At 50.7% G+C, this 24,712-nt stretch overlaps 2 protein-coding genes across 4 annotated transcripts in view; one reads left to right on the top strand and one right to left on the bottom strand.

Moving 5' to 3' along the window:
- Window positions 1-4,917, top strand: part of POLA1 (DNA polymerase alpha 1, catalytic subunit) — a 303,248-nt gene extending 298,331 nt beyond the window's left edge. For 2 of the 3 annotated variants that reach the window (XM_037142925.2, XM_053655776.1), the window contains exon 36: window positions 3,433-4,917. In XM_037142925.2, coding sequence (XP_036998820.2) covers window positions 3,433-3,578 — 146 coding nt within the window. In that variant the 3' untranslated portion in view covers window positions 3,579-4,917. The remainder of the gene's footprint in view (window positions 1-3,432) is intronic. The other variant, XM_037142924.2, reaches the window with a different exon arrangement.
- Window positions 4,918-12,164: 7,247 nt separating this feature from the next.
- ARX (aristaless related homeobox) lies at window positions 12,165-22,947 on the bottom strand. Its single transcript, XM_037142923.2, has 5 exons — window positions 22,752-22,947; window positions 20,264-21,119; window positions 17,617-17,662; window positions 14,570-14,898; window positions 12,165-12,481 (listed from the first exon to the last, which is right to left on the bottom strand). Exons 1-5 carry the CDS (start codon window positions 22,945-22,947, stop codon window positions 12,241-12,243), a joined length of 1,668 nt encoding a protein of 555 aa, XP_036998818.1. The 3' UTR covers window positions 12,165-12,240.
- Between the last annotated feature and the right edge of the window lie 1,765 nt (window positions 22,948-24,712).

Here is a 24,712-nt window from a genome sequence, read left to right as displayed (position 1 = left end):
TACAGATTAAAAAAGGTGGGAAAGCTGAGAACTGTATGGTGGGAAGCCATGCAATTAAAAAACTGACTGAAATTATTACCTGATTTCATAATTGACAGAATATTTAATTCAGATATAGTAAATTGACACACCTCTACACAGAGACAATTATGACTGACTGTATAACACCTGACAGAATCAATTATAACTGACTGTTGTTTGATACCTTTGCACGGAAATAAATGAAACAGATATTCAGAGCAGAGACGGCTGCTGCCGGTGTGCCTAAGCCTGCCTTAATTAAAATAAAATAACCAGTAGGCAGTGTTAAAATGTCTTTGCCTCCTGGTTTGTATTTCAGTGTGTTCCTTTAAGTCCAGAAAGGGTTTTTACAAAGAGTAAAGTGTAAAAGAGATTTTTGTTTTACTGACACAGACTATCCAAAGTAGAGACGGTTTCCTCAGATGAGAGGATTTACCCTTTTGTTTCAAATAGTTCTAACATTTTATTTGATGAGTTGACTTTTACTTGCAATATTTAAGACAAGTTCAACCCGCGGATGATGGCCTACTTCATCTCATGTAGAAAATACTGTAACTTGCATGTTTTCAGGGCTTAGATTCTAATCAGCAGAAACCAACTTTTAAATTAGCAGTTCATTTTATTGTCTGATAAAACATTGGGTGAGTAATTAATATCTAGGCTGACTTGTTTTTCATTGTTTTCCTAATGGTTGGGGACAGGATATTTTGGTAATTGGCATATGACCCTAAGGCCTCAACGGGACCAGAGTAAATAAGCAGTAGATCCATGCCCTCAAGTGAGGTTCCCAGGACAAGTGGATTCATGTTGCAGGTGTATTAAGGTGAATGACTTCTGGTGATACTGCAGTCCACGAGAGTGTATTTTGCTGATGTGCTTGTTTGTAGGAAGAGCCTTTCCTTTCCCTGTCTCTGTGAAGTTTGGAGTGTGTGTGTGTGTGTGTGTGTGTGTGTGTGTGTGTGTGTTGCTTGTTGAGACAGTGACAGCCACCAGGCTGGTATGGCTGCAAATCTTCGAGGCCTCTTGCCTAATGGCCTCTTGGAATCTTTGTTCTCAGACAGCTGACCTGCAGGGCCTATGGCCATGGCTCCTTTTACCAGCTCCCCAAACCAAAGCAGGTAGAAGGAACAGGGTTTTACTGGCTACATTTATTGGTTTCCACCATTTAACACCAGTATTTTTAAACGCTTGAGTTCTAAAGTAGTGGGTGGAGCATTAAAGGAAATGGGGTGACAGTTTCAATGTGAAGCCTAAGGTGGGCGGCCTAGGGGCCTCAAGTGGGGCAGAGAAAAAAACACAAAGAAGGGGTGAGCCCTTTCCCCCTCAGCTCCGCACCCTGTGGCCTGCGACAGCTCGTGCAGTGGTTTCCTAGAAGACCTTCCATACATTATTGATTACATTCTCATTGGGGAAGCAAGTGGGAGCTTTTATCTGCATCTCACACTGGCGTGGAATGGTGCCTTGGCCGTATCGACTGGCTGTGGCAGATGCCGGTGATCGCAGTTGTCTTTTATGAAGAAGAGCACCAAGTGATACTGGTTGTCATTCTAACGCTGCTGTGTGGCAGTATAAATAGTCCCCTTTCTAACCAACCTGGTGGGAAAAGTCAATATCCCATCAGCAGAGGAGGTAAACACATCGGGAGCTGTGCCCTCTCTCTTCCTCCCCTGCTCCGTATCACCGCAGCTCTTTCAATGCGCTGTCCCCACCGCACATGCGACTGTGTCATTGACATGCACAGGGTGCCGCCCAGGCTCTGGCCTGCGGGAGCAGCCACCCTGGTCGTGGGGCCATTGTTGCCTATTCCCAGACTCCAATAATTAGAACTTTCAGAGTGTCTTTCTGTGGCTGGTTAACGATGCGCCTCTCCTTGCCTCCACTTTTCCACCCCCTTAGGGCATATCAGTCCTTTCTACTGACGTTTTTGTTGTTGTTTGGAAGGCAGTTGTATGATGTAACAAAGGTTGTGGAGAACAAACGAGAATGTGTAGTTAAGGAACAAAAGTCTGGAGGGCGAGTTTTCATTTTCCGGGGGGCTTTGCAGACTTCAGTGTTGCTGTGTTGTTTCAGCGGGTTTCTTTCTGTGACTGACAGAGTTTCCTTCTTGATGCTTTCCTGTTTCCAGTTCCGGTCAGCCTCCCCCCACCCCCCCACCCCCCGCACCTGGGTCCAGGCCAGCCTCTGAGGGCCTGCTCTCTCCAGTTTGTACTTCCCAATCCCCAGTGCCCGCTGTGTGACCTTAGGCAACTGACTGGACCTCCCAGTTCCCTCATCCAGAAAATGGGGATTGTACCACAGTGGGCCTCTCCAAATAACCTCACAGTGTCCCTGGGCAGCTTTGAGCAAATCCCGTGTCATCTTAACCATCCGGAGCAGGGTTGGCTCCCCCAGGGATCACCCTTGTCCCCAAAAGATCAGACCTGGGTGTCACAGCCCTACTGCTCCTTTAGAAGAACCAGATGTGGAGGTAGCAGGCCCTGGGGAGGGAAAGGAACAGGCTTCTTTCAGGCTTAGCAGTGCGTCTCTCCAAACCAGAAGGCTGAGGGAGTGTGCGTGGAAGGAGCAGGAAGCAGAGGAGGGGCAGCTGCATACCCAAAGTTCACAGGCACTTGGTTGGTGGACAAAGAAGAAAAAAGCAATCTTGCCAATGGACAGGTGCTCTCCAGACGGGCCACCCCTCATCTCTGACAGCAGAGGAGGTTTTCTGTCGCAGAGGGACACAGACCTGAAGGACTAGAAGAAGCCAGGCCCTGCTGATCCGGGGAGTTGGCACTGGGAGACCCAGGCTTCCTTTGAGACAAAGTATTTCTTGCCACATCCATACTTAGCATGCATTTGCGTGCATATGCTCACCGGCGCTGCAAAAGTGGCGTCTGCAAGTGTCGTTCACCTCGCCTGCTGCACATGGGCGCGCACCTGCAGTTCCCATCCGTGAAGCGTGGCTGTGTCCCCCCAGTGCACTGAGTCAGCTAGGTGCTGACAAGTGGTGGGCAGAGGAAAGGAAGAATGGCTTCCACAGAGGAATCTCGGGGTCTCAGCCCCCCGCCCCCAGCCTGGGGCTGGCCCAGGGGCAGACCAGCGACAGGACCATGAGGATATGTAAGCCACAGAGCTGCAAGTACAACCTGCACCCCCTTCTCTAGTGCATAAGGAGTACTGAATGCTCTTTAAAAGGTCCCTCTGGATGTAAAGTACCATATATGGCAGAGAGCCAACAGTATTGTAATCACTGTGTACGTTGTCAGATGAGTACTAAACTCATCAGAGGGAGTACTTCGGAAGGTATATAAATGTCTAATCGCTATGCTGTGTACCTGAAAGTAATATAAAATTGCATGTCAAACTGTAATTGGAAAATAAAACGAAGCTCCCTCTGAGACTTGTAATCTTTTTATTTTTATTTCTTTTTAGATAAATTGAAGAAACAGTATTTTACCACCAAAGTTCGTCAAGACTACAAAAATCTCAAGAACATAGCAGAGCAGTTCTTGTTGCAAAGTGGCTATACCGAAGTGAACCTCAGCAAACTCTTTGTGGATTGTGCTGTCAGATGCTGAGGGCACCCTAGAAGCGGCTGCAGTCGGGATCTTTGGGTGAACTGCAGCAGCTTCCTGGCACATGGATCCATCACCTCCCCTGGGGTCCTACCTGCTTCTCTGCTTTGCTTTTTCCTTGGGGATCGCATCTCATTTTGTGTGGACGTGGCTTGGGAGGGGAATTATTAAAAGTAACCGCAAAAATTTTTTTAATTGCCAAGCATCAGGGAACATCCGAACAGCCTTCCTCTTACAGTGTACCATGTACTATTGAAGCATGGCCCTGTAACCCTTTGCAAAGCACCTGACGAGCAAGCTGCTTTGCATTCAGATTCAGATTCAGGAGTGGATTTCTAGGGGAGGTGGGTCAGTGAAGGAAGAGAGATTAATTGAGGGTGGCTGGGATGCAAGTGACCACAGGCTTTGCCCCGGGACCTCCAGCAGAGCTGTCCTGACAAGGGAGAGGTTCATGGAGTTTGGTAGGAGCGCTAACGTTTTGCCTTTTCACACGCCAATTAAACCCAGGCTAAACCCAAGTGCTTCCCAGCCACTGGCTCCACGAGTGGCCGTCCTATCCTTTTCAGTTTTGTCTTTTCTATACGTAGTCAAGGGGGGATATTTTGAATGAGGCTTGTGCTCACTAAATAGATTAAACAGCGTGTTTACTGAATCATTCTGAAGTCCAGCACACACGCACGCATGTGTGCGCTTGTGTGCATGCATGCTCAGCAGGTGTTTTACACTCATTCCTTTTTCCCCTTAAGTAGAAAATCCAGGTAAAGGTTTTTACAGTGGGAAAGCACATTTAAAATAATTTGATATCCTATAACATTTCATTAAAAACATGTAGAGGTTGGAACAAGAATCATGGTATATTCAGAGGGGCAGTTAATTGGTTAATTGCGTCTGGTGCTATTTTTCTCATTTCTTCTTTGCCAGAAGCTAAATGTATTTCAATATAGCAGTTTTGCCTTTCTTACATGATTGATAAGTTTATACTAACAAAATACATTTCTGCTGTGCAACTATGCTATATTTTTTAAACTATTTACCTGTGTTTTTATCAATGAAAAACACGTTGCGCTTTTTTTTTTTCCACTTAAGAATAAAGTTTTCTGCCTTGGCTGGTGTGGCTCACGGGCTGAGCACCAGCCTGCAGACCAAAGGGTCACCAGTTCAATTCCCAGTCAGGGCACATGCCTGGGTTGCAGGCTGAGTCCCCAGTAGGAGGTGTGTGAGACAACTATACATTGATTGATGTTTCCCTCCTTCCCTTCCCCTCTCTCTACAAAGAAATAAAATCTTAAAGAAAAAAAAAAAGAATAAAGTTTCTTAAAGGGAAAGCAGTTGCGGTGAATACTTCCCAGGTACAAAATGTTGATCAGAGGGCACAACAAGGAGTAAGGGATCCCCTCTCACACCTCAGCCTGGTTGGACCTCAGCTCGGAGATGCTTAGCATGAGAGTATGTCTGAATGTTCCGAGTGCATTTGGGAAAATTCCTGTGGACCTCAGTCCTTTAAGAGATGGAGTGTGGTTTCTTGTGTGCTTTGCTGACTTTGGGCAGCCAAAGAAAGCTAAGCCAAGAGCTGCAGCGTCTCTTTATGGAGAGCAAAGGTGCTAACTACTGAGAGAAGGGCACCCCAGAAGAGAAGGGTTGCCCAGCGTGGCCCTCCTAAAGAAATACCTGTTCAAGCAACGGAGATGGTGCCACCTTCTACCTTTCTTTGCCATCTCTTTCCTCTCCTCCTTTGCTGTGTCTTATACTCAGGCTTAAGTAGAAACAGTTTGGATTTAGGGCCCTGTCAGTTAATTCATTAATGCCTTGGTTACTTCAGGTTCACAACCTGTGCAAAGTCAGAGCACCCGAGTTGCTTCGAGAAACTACAAGATTAGTGTGGTTTCCATTGCTGTTACCATGTGAGATCGTAGAGATGGTTCTCTAACCTAACATATGCTTCCATGAGCCCAAGCCCCCACTTGACTTTCTCAATAGAAGGCATGTTTTCCTTGATTTCTTGGACCTTGGGTTATGGTAAATACAAATAAAGAGTTAGCCTGAACTTGGTCCTCAAGGAAACTCTAGGAGATTCAAATAACTACTCATTGGTCTCTTTCTTGTCTCCGTATTAGATTGTCTTCACTGGGAGGGTGGGAAGCATTTCTGTTGAGGGCGTATAAAAAGTCAGGCATTTCTCAGAACAGTCCTTGAAAAGGGCAGGTGCTGGGGTTGATGTTTTCTTAGTCTAATATGCAACTCGGGATTCGTTAAGAGGCTTTTCTGGGAGGCACCTCAGGGTTCCAGAATTTTATGGAAAGTTGAACGTGCAACTTTGATGAAGTGCAATCCTGGCTGCATGGTCAGGTGGTTGGAGCGTTCTCCCATATACTAAAGGGTTGTAGGTTCGATCCCCAGTCAGGGCGCATTCAGGAGGCCACCGATCGATGTTTTCCTCTCTTCCCCTCCCCTTACCCATCTCTCTCCATCTCTCCCTCCATCCCTCTTTTCCTCTCTAAATTCAAGAAACATACTTTACTGTGAGGATTTTTTAAAGAGTTCCGATGGATCCCTCCTAGAAGACTGGAACATGGTATACAAACTTTTCTCTGGGAAAAGTTTCTACTCCTTAATTCGTTTGCCATCAGTTGATAGTGCAGTGGGTGGGACACATGCAGAAATGCAGGGGTGCCCCCCTCCTTTGTAAGCGGGTGCCTACCAGGATGTCTGCACGGGCTCCGTGGAATGGGAGTTAAGCTCCAGTGCTCACAGTGAAGGGATCAAACAAGCTGGGTTCTCACCAGAGAGTGGCCGGGACTGGCCACAGCGGGCAGTGGCTGCTCCGTGATGCTGGGAGGGACGGAGTCCGGGGGCCAGCCACACAGTCCAGTCTTCAAGAGAAGCCAGGAATCCTGGTTTTCCAAAAAGTTTCTTGATTTCTAAACCTTGCAACTAATTTTATAAAGTAAAAACTTAAATGCCATGGGCCAGACTAAACCTCTGGGCTAAATTGTATTTGTGCCCCTTGGGAAATGATACCCTGAAAGAACCCAGCACTCCGAAAAGGGCTCCTGTTGAATTTAGGTTCTGCCTGCCACAGGACACACACACTGCTCTCGGACAGGGCGCGCTCACTCTCAGCTCTCCATGTAAAGGGAGCTGAGAGACCAGAAGTGGAAAGTCCTGCAAAGGGCATGCTCAACAATATTTTAATTTGGCCAGGAAACTAAAGTTTACAGACCGGACTCTGGGGGGGGGGGGGACGTGGAAAGGGGATGAAATCACTGCCCCTCACCACCACCCCCTTTTCCAGCCGGTACCACTTCTTACCTCAAACATCTATTCGTACACACGTACACACCTCTTGCCTGCTCAAACGTATCATTTTTAAATGAGTTTGGCAGGAGATGCAAAGATAAAGAAAGCCCAGAAGCAGATTCCCCCATCTCCCGTTAGGGTTTTACAAACAAACGCACTAAGCCCAGGCCCTCTTCTGGGAATTCCCGACCCCTCAATTCAGTGTTCCCGTCCTAAACTTAAAGCTGCCTTGCCTTGCTCTCCTCTCTCTTTTTCTCCCCCTCTCTCCATCTCCTCACCTAAATATTTCTTAATTGAACGGTTTGCTGGGGAGCTTCCTTATAGCAGTTTAATAGATTAACTCATCTGAGCCAGCCTCAAATTTCAGATTAAAATTCCTTCATCCGAAGGCAGCATTATCAGGTTGTTGGAGGCTGTTTTCAAACCTTGGTTTTGAATAGCAGTGGCTCTGCATTAATTTAACCACTAAGCTAATAAGTAGGTTTCGTTTTGTTATGCTAAGCTTTATTGCTTTTCTTTTGATCAGAATGGTGTTGTTGAGCAAAGCAGCAGACAAGGCATTCTTTGATGAGGGAATTAGCGCTCCATTCTTCCTCTATTATTCATAGCACAGTGGAATATGTAAGTACCTGAGGGTGTCAAAGGAGCGCAGGTTCTATTGCAAAGTGCTCGCCTTGTTTCTCTCAATAGCTGACTATGAGATGATAAACCGCTTAATACACTGTGCTAATTGGATGAGAGCAAAAAGAGATGGGAATTAAGGCGAGGCAAAAGGAGAAAGTGCAACCAGCCTTCAATTCACTCTTTTACCACTTTACCAGCTCCAAAGGAGGCACAAGCTTTCTATAAGCAGACTAGAGGTTTTGTGCAGAGATAAAATGAACGTGTTAGTGGATTCAAGTAATACACTAATTATTGCACAGTATAAATACCACTACTGGTTTTATAACAGGGAGGTAAACTTCTTTTGAGAGGGTTATAGGATTGCTTGGCAGTGGTGTAGAACCTAATAAGGGCCCAGAGTAATAACCCCCTGGATTAACAAAATTGCTGCTTGTTAGAAGTATGATTCAGGCTTTTACGAAGATTTCCGGAGAATGAATAAAAATCACTGAATGACATTTCTTAATGTATAACTGGCAATCGCTCCCATTTCTTTAAAGGAAAAAATGTATACTTCAAACTGGACCGTTAATAACGTCCAGAGACAACACGAATTTTTCCTTTGAAAAATGCTTTTTCCCTTCAGGTAGCAGGTTTTCTCCCCACACCCTCCCTCCGCCCCCAGCCAGGCTGCCCACTGGCAGCTAAATATGCGGTTGCTCCGGGGCTCTTGGTGTTCCAAAACAGCAGTTTGGGCCCCATTTAGGAACCCCGTCATTCAGACATACTCACTATTGTGTATACACATACATGCTCACACATACAGTTTTGCCTCTAAAAGCGAGTTGAAGTAACCTATGTATAATTTTATTTCCTCTCACCTTAGCGTCCTTTTCCATTTTACTAGGGTCTCTGCACTCAAAATGATATGGAAAAGAGAAGTACAGGTGCCTTCTCTCTTGGTGTTATAAATCAAAACCAGTAATAATAAGCGTTTGCCCCACTTGGGGGTGATGGTTCGAGGAGAAAAATACGGAAAACTGGCTGGGGCCAAGACCGCTGACTTTTACCTCAAGTCTTACTTTCAAGTTGCAGTTGCCTTAAACCTTCTCTTCAATAGTCACCCTCTCCTAATTCATCCACTTTCCATCTTCCTCACCAGAAACGTAGGCTGTCCACCCTGCCCACTGTCCGCAGTGGAGGCCACGGGTAGTTTAGTGGTGAGGGAGGCAGCCTCAGGGGCGCTCTCTGATAATGTTATGCCAGCTGCCTCCTTCTTGCCTTTTCTTTCAGGGCCTCATCCAGATCTGGCTAGCCTGTCTGAAAAATGTAGCAAATTAACTTACCCCTTCCCCTCATCCTTCCCACAGAGACCCAGACTGGGCCCCCAATCGCCCCCTACCCCAAGATGCTGTGGGGGTGGCCCTGGGAAAGCAGGTGGCAGGGCATTCTGCCCCGGGCGTGACAGGGGACAGCCATCCCCTTATCAGGAGGCTCTCCCCAAGTCGCCTTAGTTCGGCACCTCCTCCTCCTCCTCAGTGGAAGAGGCTTGCTTAAGGTTGGGGGGGGGGGTCAGCTGCTCCCAGCATTGTGACCCTGTTCCCAGATATTGGGGCCAAATTGGGTTGCCATTCATTAATAATGCTCACAATAAGATTAAATCATTCTGGAAAATCTCATAAAATCCCCCTAAGTACGCTCCAGTGGCTCTTTCCAATCCCCATCATTCAGCACTTGGGGAGGTTTGGAAAGAGAAGAAAATTGGTTTCTTTGCTTTTAATGCTGCTTTGAAAAGATACTCAGAGTTTGTCATGCGTGACATGTCACATGTTTAATGTGGACTTGCTGGAAGTCAGGGGGTCTTTAGCGTGTGATATTTATGGGGAATATTAAGTGCAGAATGAGGTCCCTCCAGCTGGGGAAAGTTGAAAGAATAGGAGGCCCAGGACTGGGCTTGTTTGTGGCATCAGAATGACATAGGATTAAGAGTTTGTAAAACAAGGCGAGGGGTTCTCATTGGCCAGTAATAAATGTAATCCTTGGAGGTAATTTCACGCAATTTGCTCCTGCTCCATGGAAGGGTCAAATGAGAAAAAATGACTTAAAAAAGAGTTCATTAACAGGAAGAATGGTACTGTTTCTCGTATACCATCCAACTGGCAGCCTGGAGGGGGAAAAAAGTCCTACCTAAACAAAAAGCTAAAATCGACGGAAAATTGATATTGACCACCAAAAATAAAAGTCCTTTTCCCTCACGTTCCTCGTGCACTTCCCCACGTCCACTCCAAACTCCCGAGGAGATCTGCCCCCCCTGGGAAAGCAGCTTTCACCTCAGGAGACCCTGTGGAGTCCAGAGGTTAGAGACCCGTAGATATCGGGGTCGTCCTAGAAAGTTCCCTCGGTAGAAAGGAGTGTGTGGCCGAACGGCTGACGAAAGGGCCTAGGTCTGGCCCCTGCTTGTGAGCGAGAGGCTGGGAGCAGGGTGGCAATGACCTGCCCGATGGCTCAGGTCTGGGGAGCAGCGTCGGTCCGTGAGCCCCGAGGGCGCGCTCCTCATGGTTTCCAGCAGGTGGGGAGGGGCTCCGGGTTTTGGGGTCGCGGTTGGGGCAGAGGGGTGGCGGGGAGCTGAGGACGCCCGGGCCTGAGCTCAGCAGCTGCTGAGCAGGCCGCCCACTGCGAGCTGTCGCTGACCTCTGCCCGACCTCGCACCTGCCCCTGGGCGGCGCACACTGGCGCCCCAGGCCGCGAGGGGACTCGCCCCCCTTCTCCAGGTCGCTGCCTCGGAGCTTTGGCAGAGCCACTGGCCCAGGCCGGAGATGCGCCCGCGCCCCCCATGGCGACCGATGGCCCCGGGCCTGGCGGGACTGTTGGTTCCCACTCCACGACGAGGCGCAGTAGTCACGCAGCCAACGCACCTCCCCCTCCCCCCTGCCTGCCCCTCTCCCCAAAGGTCCGGCGCGCTAATTACTGCAAATTGAAACTAATTAAGCTTCTCTTCCCTTTCCCATCACCCTGGGAGCATTGGCGAGACCCAGCCCCGGAGGGCGGGCTTACACCAAGCGGTCACCCAGCGGGGCACAGGCAAGGCCTGCGGGAGGGTGAGACTCCCGTTCCGGCTCCGGGGAGGGCTGCACCAAAGGGTTACAGATCCAAAATCTGTTGGGGGTCTTCTCTGGAAACTTGAGCTGTTTAGATTTTTTAAAAATGTATACATCTCCCAGTGCCGGGATAACTGATGTAATGACATTTGTCGAGTTAAGATCTGCCACTTGGGTACCCCTTGCTGCATTTCTGTCACCATTCCCGAGTTCTCTCTCCCTCCCTCCCTCCCTCTCCTTCTTCCCCGAGAGTGTACCCTGTATGTGGAGCCCGCCCCCTCGGAAGCCAGCCCCTGGGTTTCTCACCATTACCTGTCAACGCCGACTGCGCACTTCCCTGCTACGTGGCACTTTCCACGAACAGCTTCCTTTGGCTTCTGAACCAAGACTCCCGCTCGCTTCAAATTTCTCTCCATCATCAACAACGCCTACCTTGCCGCCACCCACCCTCGATCCCACCCCACCTCCGTGGCCCAGGACCCCCTTCCCAGCCAGGAGAACTGAGATGCCGGAGAAAGCACCACTTGGTGTCCTTAGCCATTGTAGGAAGCCCGGAGCCCTGTGAGGAACAGATTCAAACCAGGGGCCTCTGCCAGCAAAAGGGGAATGCAGATAAATCTGGGAGATGCTGGGGTGCTGGAGCCCACCCCTGGCCTGTGGGTATCCCTCTTCTACTGTCCCCTCAGCGGCTGCACAAAGCATTCACACTTCCTTTTGTTAAACATATAATTTTTTTTTTATTTTGAGCGTGACACTTCTCCACTAGATAGCAAGGAAAAGTGATAACAATTACACATTACACAAAAGTACTGTACCATTGCCTTTATCTTGAAGGTTTCAGAAGCCTCTACAGTTAATAAGTTAAATAAAGGGCTTGAGTACATAAATATTTGTCTAGGAACCCTACCGTATCTACAACACAGTAAGAATCTACAGGACAAACTTTTACCATACCACGCTGAGTGCAATTGCGTTATAACATTTCAAATATACAAAGCTCTGTTCTTTTTTTTTTTAATAACAATGGTATGTACAGAATCAATAATCACAGTTTGGTGACTTCAACAGTCCATATTCTAGCAGAGTATTTCCCTTTGGTTTGATATAAAAACCTTGGTTGGTGTATGATAAAGAAGAGAACAAGAACAAGACGCCCCTTTCTGTTAAGTGCACTATTAGCTATCTTACAGATTCGCAATTGTGTCCCTGGCCCTGGCTTCGCACCGGGGCCCACACTGGGGAGATCAACTTGAGCGCCAAAATACTATTAAAAAAAAAAAAAAAGCTAAGAGGGATGTCTGGAGGAAGAGAGGTTGGGCTTTTAAATTTTTTTAGCTTCATTACCAGGCATTTTGGGGAGAAAACCTCCCCAGATATTTTCAGTAAAGTTAAGAACGGGAGAGAGTGGATGTTTGACTTGGAGCGAGGTTGGCAGGGGCAGGGGCAGGGGCAGGGGTAGGGGCGGGTGGACAGCCAGCCGAGGAGATACCACGTCCGGTGCCACCTGAGGGCTGCCTTGCCCGAGTCCAGGCTGCTGCGAAAGCGGCTGCGCTCTCTCAGTGGCCTCTCGGGAGTGTGCTGGTCCTCTGTTTCCATTTGGTCTTGTGTGGTGCTGAGTGAGGTGACCTTTAGGGGTGCGCCCTGGGTGCGAGGATGCAGAGCAGCCTTTAGCACACCTCCTTGCCCGTGCTGGTGCCCGGCAGGATGTTGAGCTGTGTGAGCTGCGCAGCGTGCTCCTTGGCCTTGAGCCTCAGCGCGGCTATGCTAGAGGCGCGTCTGTCTGCAGCCGCTGTGGCCGGATCGGCCAGGGCTCCCGACGCCACCGCACCCTCCACGGCTGGTGTGGGCTGTCTCAGGAGCGCGGCAGCGGTCGACGCACTGGTCAGGGGGGCCATGGTGGAAAAGAGCCTGCAGGTAGAGCAAACAGCGCGGTCACGGCATCGGGAGAGCTGAGGGCAGAATCTCCAGCAGCATTTCCTGACGCCTATGCCCTGCAGAGGGGTGCGCTGCCCGCCGAGGGTGGGTTGCGGGCTGGGAAGTAGGTGGGAGCACAGGCGGGAAGCTAGGCACTGCTTACTAGGCTTTACTGGAGTAGGAAATCAACGGAGAAAAAAGACCACGAGGCCAAAGCCGGGGCAGAGACAGCCCCCACCCCCCCACCCCCCGCCCAAAACCCCACGGCCCAATTAGACGGATTCTGTGCTCTCTCAAGAAGGCGGTCTATTCCCAGACCAAGAGCTCCAATGGCGTGCAATACTAGTTGACAGGAGAGAGAGAGACAAAGAGGAAAAGAAAAGGTGGGGGGAGAGGGGGAAAAAAAGAAAGGGAGAAGAAGGTATCAAAACTGATGAAGACCTGCGCTACGGACTTTGATACTCTCTCTAGGATGCCTTCTCCGCCCAGCACTTTTTTGGCCATGAAAAATCCTGCCCATTTGCCAAACTTCTGCAGGACAGAACCGCCCTCCTGCGCCAGGCTGAGTTGCCTGTGCCCTGCCAATGACCGCGAGGTGGAGGTGGGGGCGCCCTCCTGTAGATTGCCGATGGACAATAAGCTATGACCCGACCTGCCAGGATCCTCACATTCTATTTCCCGAAGCCTTCCCCGTGCCCCTGCAGCGTCTTGCCCCAGAAAGCCACTAGATTGAGCAACCCTGCGCACGTTGCACAGCAACATCCAAGCCTGGAACCCCAATCCATGCCACCGCCTCCGGGCAGCACCGGGATTACTCCTCAAGCTGCCTCCACCACCTTCACACAGCACCGTGATTCTGCAGCGGAGGCTGGACCCGTCCCTGGCCGAGACATACCCCACCCCTACCCTCCTCTACCCCTACATCCCTCCTCCCCCCACTTCTCCCCAGGGCTCTTGCTCCTGGCCTCTGTAGGGACAACTAGGCCTTTCCACAATTAGATATGAGACCACCAGGGCTGGAAGAGAGTTTCCTGCCTCTCAACCCCTCATGCACCCCTTTTCTAGTTCTCCAAACCTCACAGCCTGCTGCCCCAGCTGTGGTTTGCTGGCTTTTACAAGTCACTTGTTATCAGAAGGGAAATGGATGGGGAGCAGGGACCAAGGACACAGCACTTAATTTTTTTTCCTCCAGAAACAAATAAAGTGTGACTTGGAGGAAGCATAACATGCCCTGGTTCCACTAGGTAAACTGAGTCACTCCACTTAAATGCACTCGCTATTTTCTTAGTTTGTTGCAAGAAACTAATTTTACTTAAGTCTTTCTTGAATTTTTTCTCTAAGATGATTTTTGTTATGGGGCTGCACAGTTGGATGAATCTATTATTTCTTTGTTCTCCCCAAGAGAGATCATGGAAGCTGCATTCAGCTTTATTTTCGCAGCACTTTCCAACTTAATACATCCCTCCTTTGTTTCCCTGTCTGTGTGATTATACAGACATTTAATTTCATCATTTGATGTTCGTTTAAAGAGAGGGAGTTATAACATGATGAACTGTTTCTTTTATTTCGTTGTCTTGTACTTCATTAGGGTAGGGGATTGCACACACTGGGGTATGGTTGGCAGCGGGTCACTTGAGTGACAAGGAATATAGAATCTGGGGAAGAAGAAAGAATTCTTTGCTCCCAGAAGGCCCTTGACTCCATTGCTCCATCCCTCTAACCAGCAGGCTTTGCAAAAGGACTTTTGCAAAACTTGTAGTCATCCTGGCCCTGGAGACATTTATACATACCACCTATGGGTTGGGCTATTGCCACCTTCAACAGGTACTTTTACAGCTTTCACTGAACACTCAGAATTGTTCTGCCCTCCTCTCTGCCACTCAGTTCAAACCCTTCCCTTCAAGATCCATATTGCTCAAGCAAAATTAGAGAGTATTTTCTTTGGCTATCTTCTAGGTTAGGCCAGAGAGAAAAGATGCTTCTATCCCACGCCTGTCTCCGGCCTCCTCCTTCACCCCAGGTTGTGTGTGCATGTATGTGTGTAGGGAACAGATGAACAGACACCCCGAGACGGCGTGTTACCTGCCAAATGCAGGACTGATGAAGGCAGGGTGCCGGAACACAGCGGCTCCAAGGAAAGTGCTCAGGCCCAGAGGCGCCCCGCTGGGCGGCAGGCTGGCCGAGCCTGGAGGCGGAGGTAGGCTCGGGAAGGCCGCGGCAGCGGCGGCGGCAGCGGCTGTCCAGGCCGAGTCCAGTGCCGGGTGGTGCGGGGGGAAGGGGCTGGCATCCAGGTAGGGGCTGAGAGGGTGGGTGGCCGAGAGTGGCCCGGGGAAGGGCAGCCCCGGAGGATGGGTCTGTGCGCCTGCCTTCTCCCGTTTGCGCCACTTCGCCCGACGGTTCTGGAACCAAACCTGCAAAGCGGAGAGAGCTGTTCTGTGGGGCTCCGGGGGCCCTCCCTCCTTCCCACTGCAGCCTGCGCCCACCTGGCCCCTCTCCAGTCTCGGGTCATTCAAGGACACCTCAGAGGCCAAACGGATGGTGAAAAGGAGCCCAAACTTAAAGCCAGCAGGAAACACGGGCCACACAAACCTGTTCCATTGGGTATTTCAATGAACCTAGTTCTTTCCAAGTGTAAGGAAAGTTGTTCGGTGGGTTTAGAGATGGGGAAAGCAAGGTTTCGATGTCTAAGCACTCAGCTGCTTGCTGTGCATATTTAGGCAGGCCACCTACGCCTTTCTTAATCTCAGTCTTCTAATCTGCAAAATGGGCGTCATAAAGCTGTACTCATAAGGCTGCTAGGAAGGAGTAAAATGAGATCTGTGAAAGCTCACGTCCAGAGAAGCGAAGATTTATCAGCTTTTTGGTGCATTATCACCTCGTTCAGATTTACTCAAACCTGGCAAAATCCCTGCTCTGTATTGAAAAGGGAATTGGGGGAGGTGGTCCACTTAGCCTGTCCAAAAATGTTTATTGAACACCCAGAGTTCTAGTTTGGCCTCTGGGGTTTGGGGAGAGCTGGAAGGGAAGACATGCCCACGGTAATTCCAGAACAAGCACACATCTCAGTGTCTGTTCTCCGTGAAATGGCACACAGGGCACCCAGCCTGCCTTCTGCAGGGGCCGTGCCCACAGCCCGGCCCTGCCCAGGGGGGCACTGCCCATGCGCAGCAGGTACGCAGCAATCCCTGGACACGCAGAAAGCAGAGGGCAGGACATCTGTCAACTTCCCGTGTCTTCAGAGCTAACAGGTCCTGTATTTCTTTGGGGGGAATGTGGTTTAAACAGGGTTTAAAATAAGACAGTTCTAGGCTTGGGGGAGGTTTTCAGCACAAGGTATCTTCCTAATTGTTAATAGAAAGCAGTTCTAGTAGAGACCTTTACCTGAAATGTGGCAGTTACCACAGTCTAAAAATAACTCCCAGGAGCCTGAGATTATTTTTATGTGACCTGCTTATCACACCCACAGCTGAGATACGTTTCTTCTCCCTTGAAGGCGTTAATATTTTTAGGGTTGGGTTTATGCCCGCGCACAAGTCTAAAAATTAAGAATGAACTCCAGGCTATACAGAGTTATATTATAATATAATGTAAATGATCCCAGAGGAATATGTTGTAACAATATTTTATAGACATCCACGTCTTTCAAATATACACACTGGGGTTGTGGTTACTAGCACTAGTACCTCAGCTTGACTTGACTTCTCGGCAGCCACTCAGGGCAAGAAAAATCCAGAATCCAAATCAGTCGATTGCTTAAAATTCTGCTGAAAGGGGGCCCATCCCTAACATTCCACAGCCCTCAAATAATCTACTTGTGAATTGCAGAAACAGTCTAGTGTGGAAATTCAGAGGCTTGAAAAGGTAAGACTAGATGGGACCAAGCTGGGTGGGCAGCTTTTGTGTATCCAAATCTGTCTAGACGAGAATATCCGCCACTCCTCAGGGCAGTGAAAGGAGTCAGGGAGGGGGCACACGGATAGAATACCCTCAAAGAACGGGGAAACCTTTTACAGACGGATTGTCTCTCTCTCTCTCCGGCTCAACTGCAATTATCAAGATGTCCCCCTGCAATTCCTCATTATTGAATTAATACCTCTGAGGCCCCCCAAAGGTAAACGAAAGGACTCTAATAATTCATATTCACTTAATTACATCTTCTCCAGTGAATAGGGAGAGAGGAGAAGGGGAGGGGGCGCTCTCTTTCTTTTTAAAAGTTATTTAACTTTCCCACGACTCGTTCCCCTGAGCTGAAAAATACGGAGTTGCTGTCACATCTCTGTTTGACAATGGAGAAATGTGTCAACAGAAAGGAGGGGACAGGCCTCATCATTAGCCCTCTAATGCAAGAAGCTGTTGTGTATTAAATGAGCCATATGGAATTTATTGTGCTTTATCAGCGCCTGATTTTGACTGTAAAGTGATTCACTCAGCTCCTAGCTCAGGGACATCTGTTTTCTGTTGGCCATCGGGCTGCCCGGTGTTGATCGTCTCTTTGGTTATGAGTCCTGGGTTCGGAAATGCACTCTGGTATGGGGCTGCAAACACCTTTAATAGCATTGCACTCACTCCCTATTAGATCATTGTGGGCTCATTGCTATAAAAAATGGGAAATCAAATAGCATTAGCCAGCTCCTTGTGTGGGCGGAGGGGAAATCAAACAGCATTTTGCCTTCAAATGGCCCTGTTTGTTCTAGCACTAAGTGGGCTTTTATGAAGCCCGATCGGAGACTTAATCGCAGCCAAATACCTGCTTGGAGCTGAGCGGATTTGTCTAACAACCAAATCCATGCTCCATCCCATTATTTCAATCTGGAGAAGTCAGTTTGAGGAGTGGTTCCTACAGGGGCTGTGGAGGGGGAGGGGGCTCCTGAACTTCAGTCTCAGGGAACTTATATCCCCCTTCTGATCCCGGACCCCTTTTCAAGGCTCCCAAAGCCAGAAACCTCCCCCTCTACCCCCCGCAGGTCTTCATATTTTAATCTCTTTTGGTGTATGAATGTTTGGGTCTCTTTTTCCGATTCAGCTTCTCTTCACTTAATGAAAGGGGTCTTCAAATCCATCAACCCACCTCTTTCCCACTCTCCCGGCCAGCCCGCCTCCCGCCACTTCCTCTCTGGGGAGCAGCTCACCTGGACTCGGGCCTCCGTCAAGTCCAGCCTCATGGCCAGTTCCTCCCTATAAGAGAGCAACACACCGACAGGAGGTCACTGGAAGCTCTGGTACCCCCTTCTCAGCCTCCTCCCCCATCAGGGCCTCCCCTGGCTGCCTGCCCTCATCCCCAAACACGTGGGCATCACCATCCCTACCACACCGGAGGGCCTACTGTTTGATTGAAAACATAAAAACACAACACATTGCCAGATATGGGCTATTACATATTATATTGTATCATATTGTATTCAAGAGCGACGGGTGGCTTCTTGAGTCTGTAAGTCTCCAAAACTGGGCACTCAGATGATCTCTCGCTCTCTCTTAAACCAGATTAGACTGACGAGAAACACACACACAGTATGTATGTTCTGTTTTGTCCTAACAGTAAATGGGAGAACTCAGCACTCCATGAAAAAAATGTCTGTGCCCTCTTGCTTTCTACGTTTTTAAAATTTATTTTCTCTCTCCCACCTCTGTTTTCACCTCTCTGCCTTTCCATACATGTCTCTCTCTTCTGCCTTCCTCCCTCCCTCCCCCCTTAGGTCATACTCCCCATTACCCTCTGGAGATATGTTAAGCTTGTTAAGAGTTCAGTGGGGTAATTTTTCGATTAAACAAAAATCTGCGCACCTCCTGACTCCAGTGCCCACTACAAACCCTGCCCATCTCAGGGGAAGTCAATTTAACTGAAACCCTACCCCGTCATTGCCGTTATTACTGTGACAATTAAGGCAAATAGGAAACCATTAAGATGCTGTAAAACGGCTTACGACCTGTTTACCGAAAATATGAGCGCGCCCAGAATAATTGGCTTGCGACTCGCTAAGACGATAGAGCGGGCCTGCACCAGCCTGGGATCCGGGTCTGCACTGCTGGCAGCGCCCCCCCCCACTCCATTCCACACCAGAAACTTCAGGGCTGAGAGAAAGCCCATTGCCTAAGTGCTTTGGATCGCCCCCTGCTTCAGGAAGCACCAGCAAATTAAAACCACACTCCTCGCTCCCTTAGAGCATGACCCAGGGGGCTCTAAGTAACGCCTGGGTCCAAAAGAAGTGGGCGTGGGGTGGCTGTAAGAAGCTGCCCCTCTTCGCGGGCTTTGGTTCCCTCTGGGGAAGCTCAAAAAAAGGGGGGGGGGAGCAGACCCGGATGCCAACTGACACCACATCATTTTCTTCTTTTGAAGTACACATATGTGTGATAAATGCAAAAAGCCGGTTGGTGAGTTAGCTATTTGACAGCACACACTCATTTATCATTTCATTTCTTTTTTAATGGTAATGAAGGGCTTGGATAATATAGCGGAGAACCCAGTTTAGCTCCAGGGATGACCAAGTTTAGCGCCTGTGCACCCAGCATCCGAACCACTTTTTAAATTATTATTATTATTACTGTTTCTAGTTAGGAAAGTTTGGCAATTAATTGCCGGAGAAAGTGCGCTTTAGAGTTGGCTCCGGCCTCCTGAGCCCTAAGCTGCAATCTCTCCTTCGGTTCAAAGGGGCAGGCAGCTTTCCGCTTCTAAAATGCGCATTGAAAAGCTGCACACGTCTGGTGCGAAGGAGCTGCCTGAGTTTAAACAAGCTCCGAAACAGGCAGACCCATTCCTTTCTCCCTCCACAGTGGGGGAAGTTTGTTGTAATCCTGACTCCCCGCCTTAGGGTGCAAGAGGAGAAAGCCCGCAGCCGGGCTTGTACTCCAGGTCGGATAAATAACGGGGGCTAGGTGCCCAGTATTCTCACAGGCACGTCTCTCCAAAACACACACACACACACACACACACACACACACACACACACACACACACACACGTGAGCTCGGAAGGGGAGCGGAAAAGAGCCAGGTTGGCCACCCATTCAAAAAAGAAAAATTTCCCCAGCTGTTTCATCTATGGTTTGCCTGCCCCTGTAAACCCGTGTGCATTAAACGAATGCGGGGTTAATGAGACGGGTGAGAGGAAAGCGATGAGAGGCAAGATTCTGGCTGGTGCCCCCAGGTGTACAGATACCAAACACTGCCCAGTCCTGACTTCCTTCGGGTACTTCAGGAGTCCTCAGGCGACAGAACTTGGATATTTTTAAAGGCCTTTTCCCCAGGCATGGGCTCCAGCTTCACTGGGAACAGCGTAACTGATACCCACGAGGCTCCTGGGGCATCAAGGGGGGGGGGGTGGCGAGTGCCCCACTCAGCGGCCAAAAATAGGCCCTGCTTTTCTTTGGCCGCGAGGGCAGGCAACGAGCTTTCCGTGCCCCGCTGGAGACCTAGCCGGGCCCGGGGCCCTGCATTAAGTGCACTGGGGTGCTCACCTCTCCAAAGTGGTGTTCGGGCAACCGTTTGGAGAGCCTGGTTCTTTCTAAGTAAAACTTGTACTTTGAAAGAAAATTAAACTGGATACACCTTGGGAAGCAAAGAAATCATCCCAGCTTGAATTTAAAGTCCGGAGTACGGGTGGAGGAGAACGAGTGGGTAGTTCCTGGTTAGCAGTAATGGATTCATTGGGAGGGCGCACCTGGGTAGAGTCCAGGAGCGAAGTCCCTACCGGAGCCGAGGGCCTGGCCCACCTGCGTCCTTTATCTGGGGTCCACTGGCGCCCTCCAGCCATTGCAGCTAGCCCACCCCGCGCGCGCATACCTGGTGAAGACATCTGGATAGTGCGTCTTCTGGAAGGCCCGCTCCAGTTCCTCCAGCTGGTAGCTGGTGAACGTGGTGCGGTAGCGCCGCTGTTTGCGCTTGAGTAGCCCCTCCTCCGAGTCGCTTCCCGCAGACAGGCACACGCTGTCCTCACCGTCCTTGCCCTCAGCGTCCTCTGGGTGCAGCAGCAGCTCCTCCTTGGGCGACAGCTCCCCGCCCTCAGTGGCCACGGTGGCTGCAGCGGCGGAGGCCACCGCGCCGGTGGCGGACACAGCGCAGCGTCGGGGCTCCTTGAGCAGGGCTCGGGCGTCGTCCTCCAGCAGCTCCTCTTCGTCGTCCTCAAGCAGTTCTTCTTCCTCTTCGTCGTCCTCTTCGTCCTCCAGCAGTTCCTCCTCATCGTCCTCGGCGCCCGTGCCACTACCTGCTGGCGGGGCGCCACCGGGGCCGCCAGCCGCGCCGAGGCGCTCGTCCGGGTGCGCGGCGCCCCCCGGGCCGCCCAGCTCGTCCAGCGCGGGCGGTGGCGGCACGAAGGGCGCCCCGTTTTCACGGTACGACTTGCTGCGGCTGATGCTCACCTGCGGCGCCTGGCTTATCTTGAGCGTGTCCCAGGCCGCCGCCGCCGCAGCGGCGGCCACAGCGGCCCCCGTGCCGTCTGGGCGCTCCCCGGGTCGCGCGGTTGGCGGAGGCGGCGGCGGAGGGGCCTCCCCCCGCGGACCCGCTGTGGCCGCTGCCGCGGCCGCGGCCGCAGCTGCGGCGCCCTGGAGGAGGCGGCCCCCGCCCGGGCCATACAGACGCCGCAGCTTGGGCGGCAGGTGCAGCTCGGCCTCGAACGGGGCGCTGCTGCCCTTGGGGGAGCCTGTGGGCAAGGGAGAGCGGTCAGCACACCAGCCCGGTCGGCGTCCCGGGCAGAGTCGGTAAGGGGCAGGCGACCGTCACTGCTCCCCGGGCGCCTGAGCTCCCGCACCCCCTCACCCCGTGCTCCGTGCCGCCAGACTTCTACTCTTTCACCTTCTTCCCCCACTTTTCTGGCTTTTTCTTTACATCTTTCTCTTTCCTCCTTTTTCTTGTTTCCCTTTTTCTTTCTCTCCCCTCCACTCCTCACTTCTTTCCTTCCCATCTCCTGTTCTTCACTTTATGTTCTTTTTTCCTTCCATTTTTCCATTCTCGTTTTCTCAGGGTCGCTCTCTTTCCTCATCTTTCTTGTTTTCCCTTTCCTTCCTTTCTCTTTTTGTGCGCTCACCCTTTCTTCTTCCTTCCTTCATTTTTCTTTCCCCTTGTTCTATTTATCAGCTTTTTCTCCTCTCATTTCAGGGCATGGGGAATCTGAAAACATTCAACAACTTTTCAAAAACTGACCCCCCCCAACTTTGCCCACGACCTCTGCTGCTCTGCCACAGGGGCCCAGGCCGGCGAAAGGGGCCACCGCTCAGTGGCCCTGAGCGCTGAACGGGGCTGAGGCCAACAACCAGCAGCCTGAGGTGGGGTGGGGGACTCTGGCCCAAAAAGGCAAAGAAAAATCGTCCGGGCGAAAATGGACTCGAAGGAGCCTGAGTGGAGGTGGACAGGGTGCAACAAGCACAGGCTGCTTCTACCCTTCGAGGAAGTGCCCGGCCCATGTGCCACTGTAGGCTAAAACAAGAAAAGGAAAAAGTCAGTTTCATTTGAAATGACCCCTTCTCCACCTTCCACCCCAGTCTTCCAAGAGGCACTCGCGGCTGGACCGCTGGTTTTAGGGTCTTAAAAGAAACAAACGATTCTATACACCTCTGCAGCCAGCTCAAGGCAACACTTGAGCGTAACAGGTTCAGAGTAAAACAACAGTTGTTACGGAATTTTTAATTTTAGAAAAAAAAAGAAAACCTTTTAAACATCTAACTCTATTTTTAAAAATAACACAGCAGAGAAAAAAATAGCATCCAGAAGCCGCACATTTCATACATTTCAAATACAGTAAGCAACATTTGAGAATCCCAGGGAGATGTTTTTGCAAAGGTTGGGTTTAAAAGGTGCAAGAAATCTAAAAGTAGCGGTGGGAGAGGGGAGGCAAAAACACTACGTTTAAAGAAATCTTCCAAACAGGAAAGACTAGGGTCACTCTGCCTGGTCACCTCCACTTACAGCTTCGGGGTTCTTAGCCAAGTTGTTCTTACAAGGGTCCACCTGGCGCCTGCTGTGTCTGACCTGCTGCCCCTCATCAGAGCACCCCTAAGGCTACCAAAGGGGACACTTACACAACCTAAAGAGCAACATCAAGAACCTAAACGTCCCCAAAGCAGAGCTTGGCCTCTGCTTTTTCTGGAAGCAGAGGGGAAGGGAGAGACAACCCCCTGCGACATGTTTATCGCCTTTTGAGACACCAGGCCTCAGAGTTGTTCCCTATCCTTCCTCTGTCTCCAGCTTGGCAACCCCAGGGCTATGGCCCCCGATCATCTAACACCCAAACCAGTGCCCAGAGCGCTTTGTAGGTTCCTGGAGGGCGCAGCCTTACCTTGCAAGGCCTTTTCCTGGTCGGCGCGGCTAGCCAGCGGGGCAGGCAGGGTCTGCGCAGCTCCCAGCAGCCGCATTTTGCACGGGCTTCTCCGGCCCAGGATGCTGTCAATGCAGTAGGAGGAGAGCAAAGTTGGAGATTTACTTTTGCACTCGGGCCTCTCGGAGCAGCCCTCCTCCTGGTACTGATTGCTCATGGCTGGGGCTTTTTCCCTGGGCGCACAGAGCGGGCCGCTGTCTGCCTCTCCCGGCGGGTGGGATGGACGGGTGTGTGCAGGGGGCTAGGGATAGATAGCTGGTTATAATGGATATTATTGCGATCTCTGTGCCTTTCTGCCTCCCTCAGTTGTTGCCTGCCGGCTCCTGCCCTGCCAACGGCCAGAGCTCGCCCTCTCCGCGCACCGGACAAGCAGTAACAAGTGTAGTGAGCAGCGGGAGCGGAGCTCTGGAGTCTCTCTCCTCCACGTGCTGAGAGGAGTCCTCTGATTGGCTCGCTCCAGAGGCCGGCTGAACGGGTCTGAGAGCCGAGCGCAAAGCCCGGACTGGATTCCGGAAAAGCTGGCTGGGCGGGCAGTGGGCAGTAACCCGTGTCGATTTTCTTTTTCTTTTTGTTTTTAACAATTTTCTAAGTCCTCCATTATCTTCCTGATGCTTCCCCTTTAACCCTTTAGGGCTGGCCCGAAGCCCTAGCCTATTCGGATGTCAGGCCTGTGGTGCTGCTAGGGCGATGTGCGCCCTTTCCACCCACCGCAGGCCCTCGCTCCTTGTAAATGAGGCCTCGAGGCTCGCGTTCGGACTGACTTGACACTTTTCAAAGCCATATTGCGCTCCCAGGACAGCGTCTTGACCTCAGTGGTGCTCAGTCGTGGCCCTCTTTAGGCCGGACGGGCCGCAGAGATGCCAGGATAAAGAACCCAAGTAGACATCTGCTGTGCCGTTTGGACGTTAAGTTTTCTCTTGTCTTCACCCCGCACGGTTGCTCTCTTTAATGTTCTGTCATCTCCACCTAACTCTGGAAAAAAGTTCCTTTAAAGATAAAGCTCTGCCAAAGGCGCAAGGCCTTACCTACAGGGCAGAAAGGATCAGGCGAGCATCAGCCGTGAGGAAGGGAGGCTAGGGAAAGGTTTGGGAGTGTTCCCCTTCTCATCGGACTGTTTTCCCTCCCGCTCAGAAGTGTGCCTAGTTAGCTAGGCCGTTGCCCCGGGGCTAGACACTCAAATCCAGCGCCGGGAGCGGAACCTGCCGGGGATCTGAACGCTCCAGGATGGGAAGGACCCCTGTTCGCTTCAAGCAGATGTAAGCACGTAAAATTCTGAATTCTTTTGGCCTGACTCCCACAGGCAAAGGTAAGCGAGTGAGCGTAAGGAAGAGCACGGTTCTTCCCAAACAGCTGCCTGCGCGTCCAGCACTGAGAACCAAGACCCAACTCGGTTGGAAGTTGGGCCGCGTTCAGGCAAGCGGCTGGCCAGGATTTTCTCCTGGCCTGCGTGCACGGCCCACGGAACAGCAGGGGCTTGACGCTGACAGGGTGGGGGCGAGAGTGGTGAGTGGGAGATGGGCCGGAGAGGGGAAATCCACGCCGGGTTTTCCTCTTTCAACCCTCCAATGTGTCAAAGAGAAAAGAGGTGGTTTTTTTTTTTAATTAAAAAAAATTTTTTTACAAAGGATTATACTTGAATCACTCTCAGATGATATTTTAAAATACAAGGATACATAACTGGGATGTTTTTTCGGCCATAAACATCTGCATGACTCTTGGATGCTGGTGGGTGGGTGGCGGACATAGCGGGCCGGCTTGCCTTAGGGCATTCAAGACACTACTTGAAGGGGACGAAAGAGTTGGGAACAGGCGCTTTGATAATGTAAACACCAATGCTGGTATTACTCGTACTATTAAAGGCAAGCGGAAAAGGATATCTCTCTCTGTCCTTCTGTGCCTCTGTCTCTGTATCCCTCTTTCTT

The sequence above is a fragment of the Artibeus jamaicensis genome, unplaced genomic scaffold (genome assembly GCF_021234435.1).
Source record: "Artibeus jamaicensis isolate MK-2021 breed Jamaican fruit bat unplaced genomic scaffold, CSHL_Jam_final scaffold_1283, whole genome shotgun sequence".
Taxonomy (NCBI): Eukaryota; Metazoa; Chordata; class Mammalia; order Chiroptera; family Phyllostomidae; genus Artibeus; species Artibeus jamaicensis.
This window is presented reverse-complemented; position numbering and strand designations above follow the sequence as displayed.

Excerpts from the sequence above, each read along its gene's own strand:
- ARX (XM_037142923.2), bottom strand. The coding sequence starts at position 22,947 with ATGAGCAATCAGTACCAGGAGGAGGGCTGCTCCGAGAGGCCCGAGTGC. Across the intron at positions 14,899-17,616 it reads TGACGGAGGCCCGAGTCCAG|GTTTGGTTCCAGAACCGTCG; the intron begins GTGAGCTGCTCC and ends TCCGCTTTGCAG. Across the intron at positions 12,482-14,569 it reads ATCAGTCCTGCATTTGGCAG|GCTCTTTTCCACCATGGCCC; the intron begins GTAACACGCCGT and ends CTCTACCTGCAG.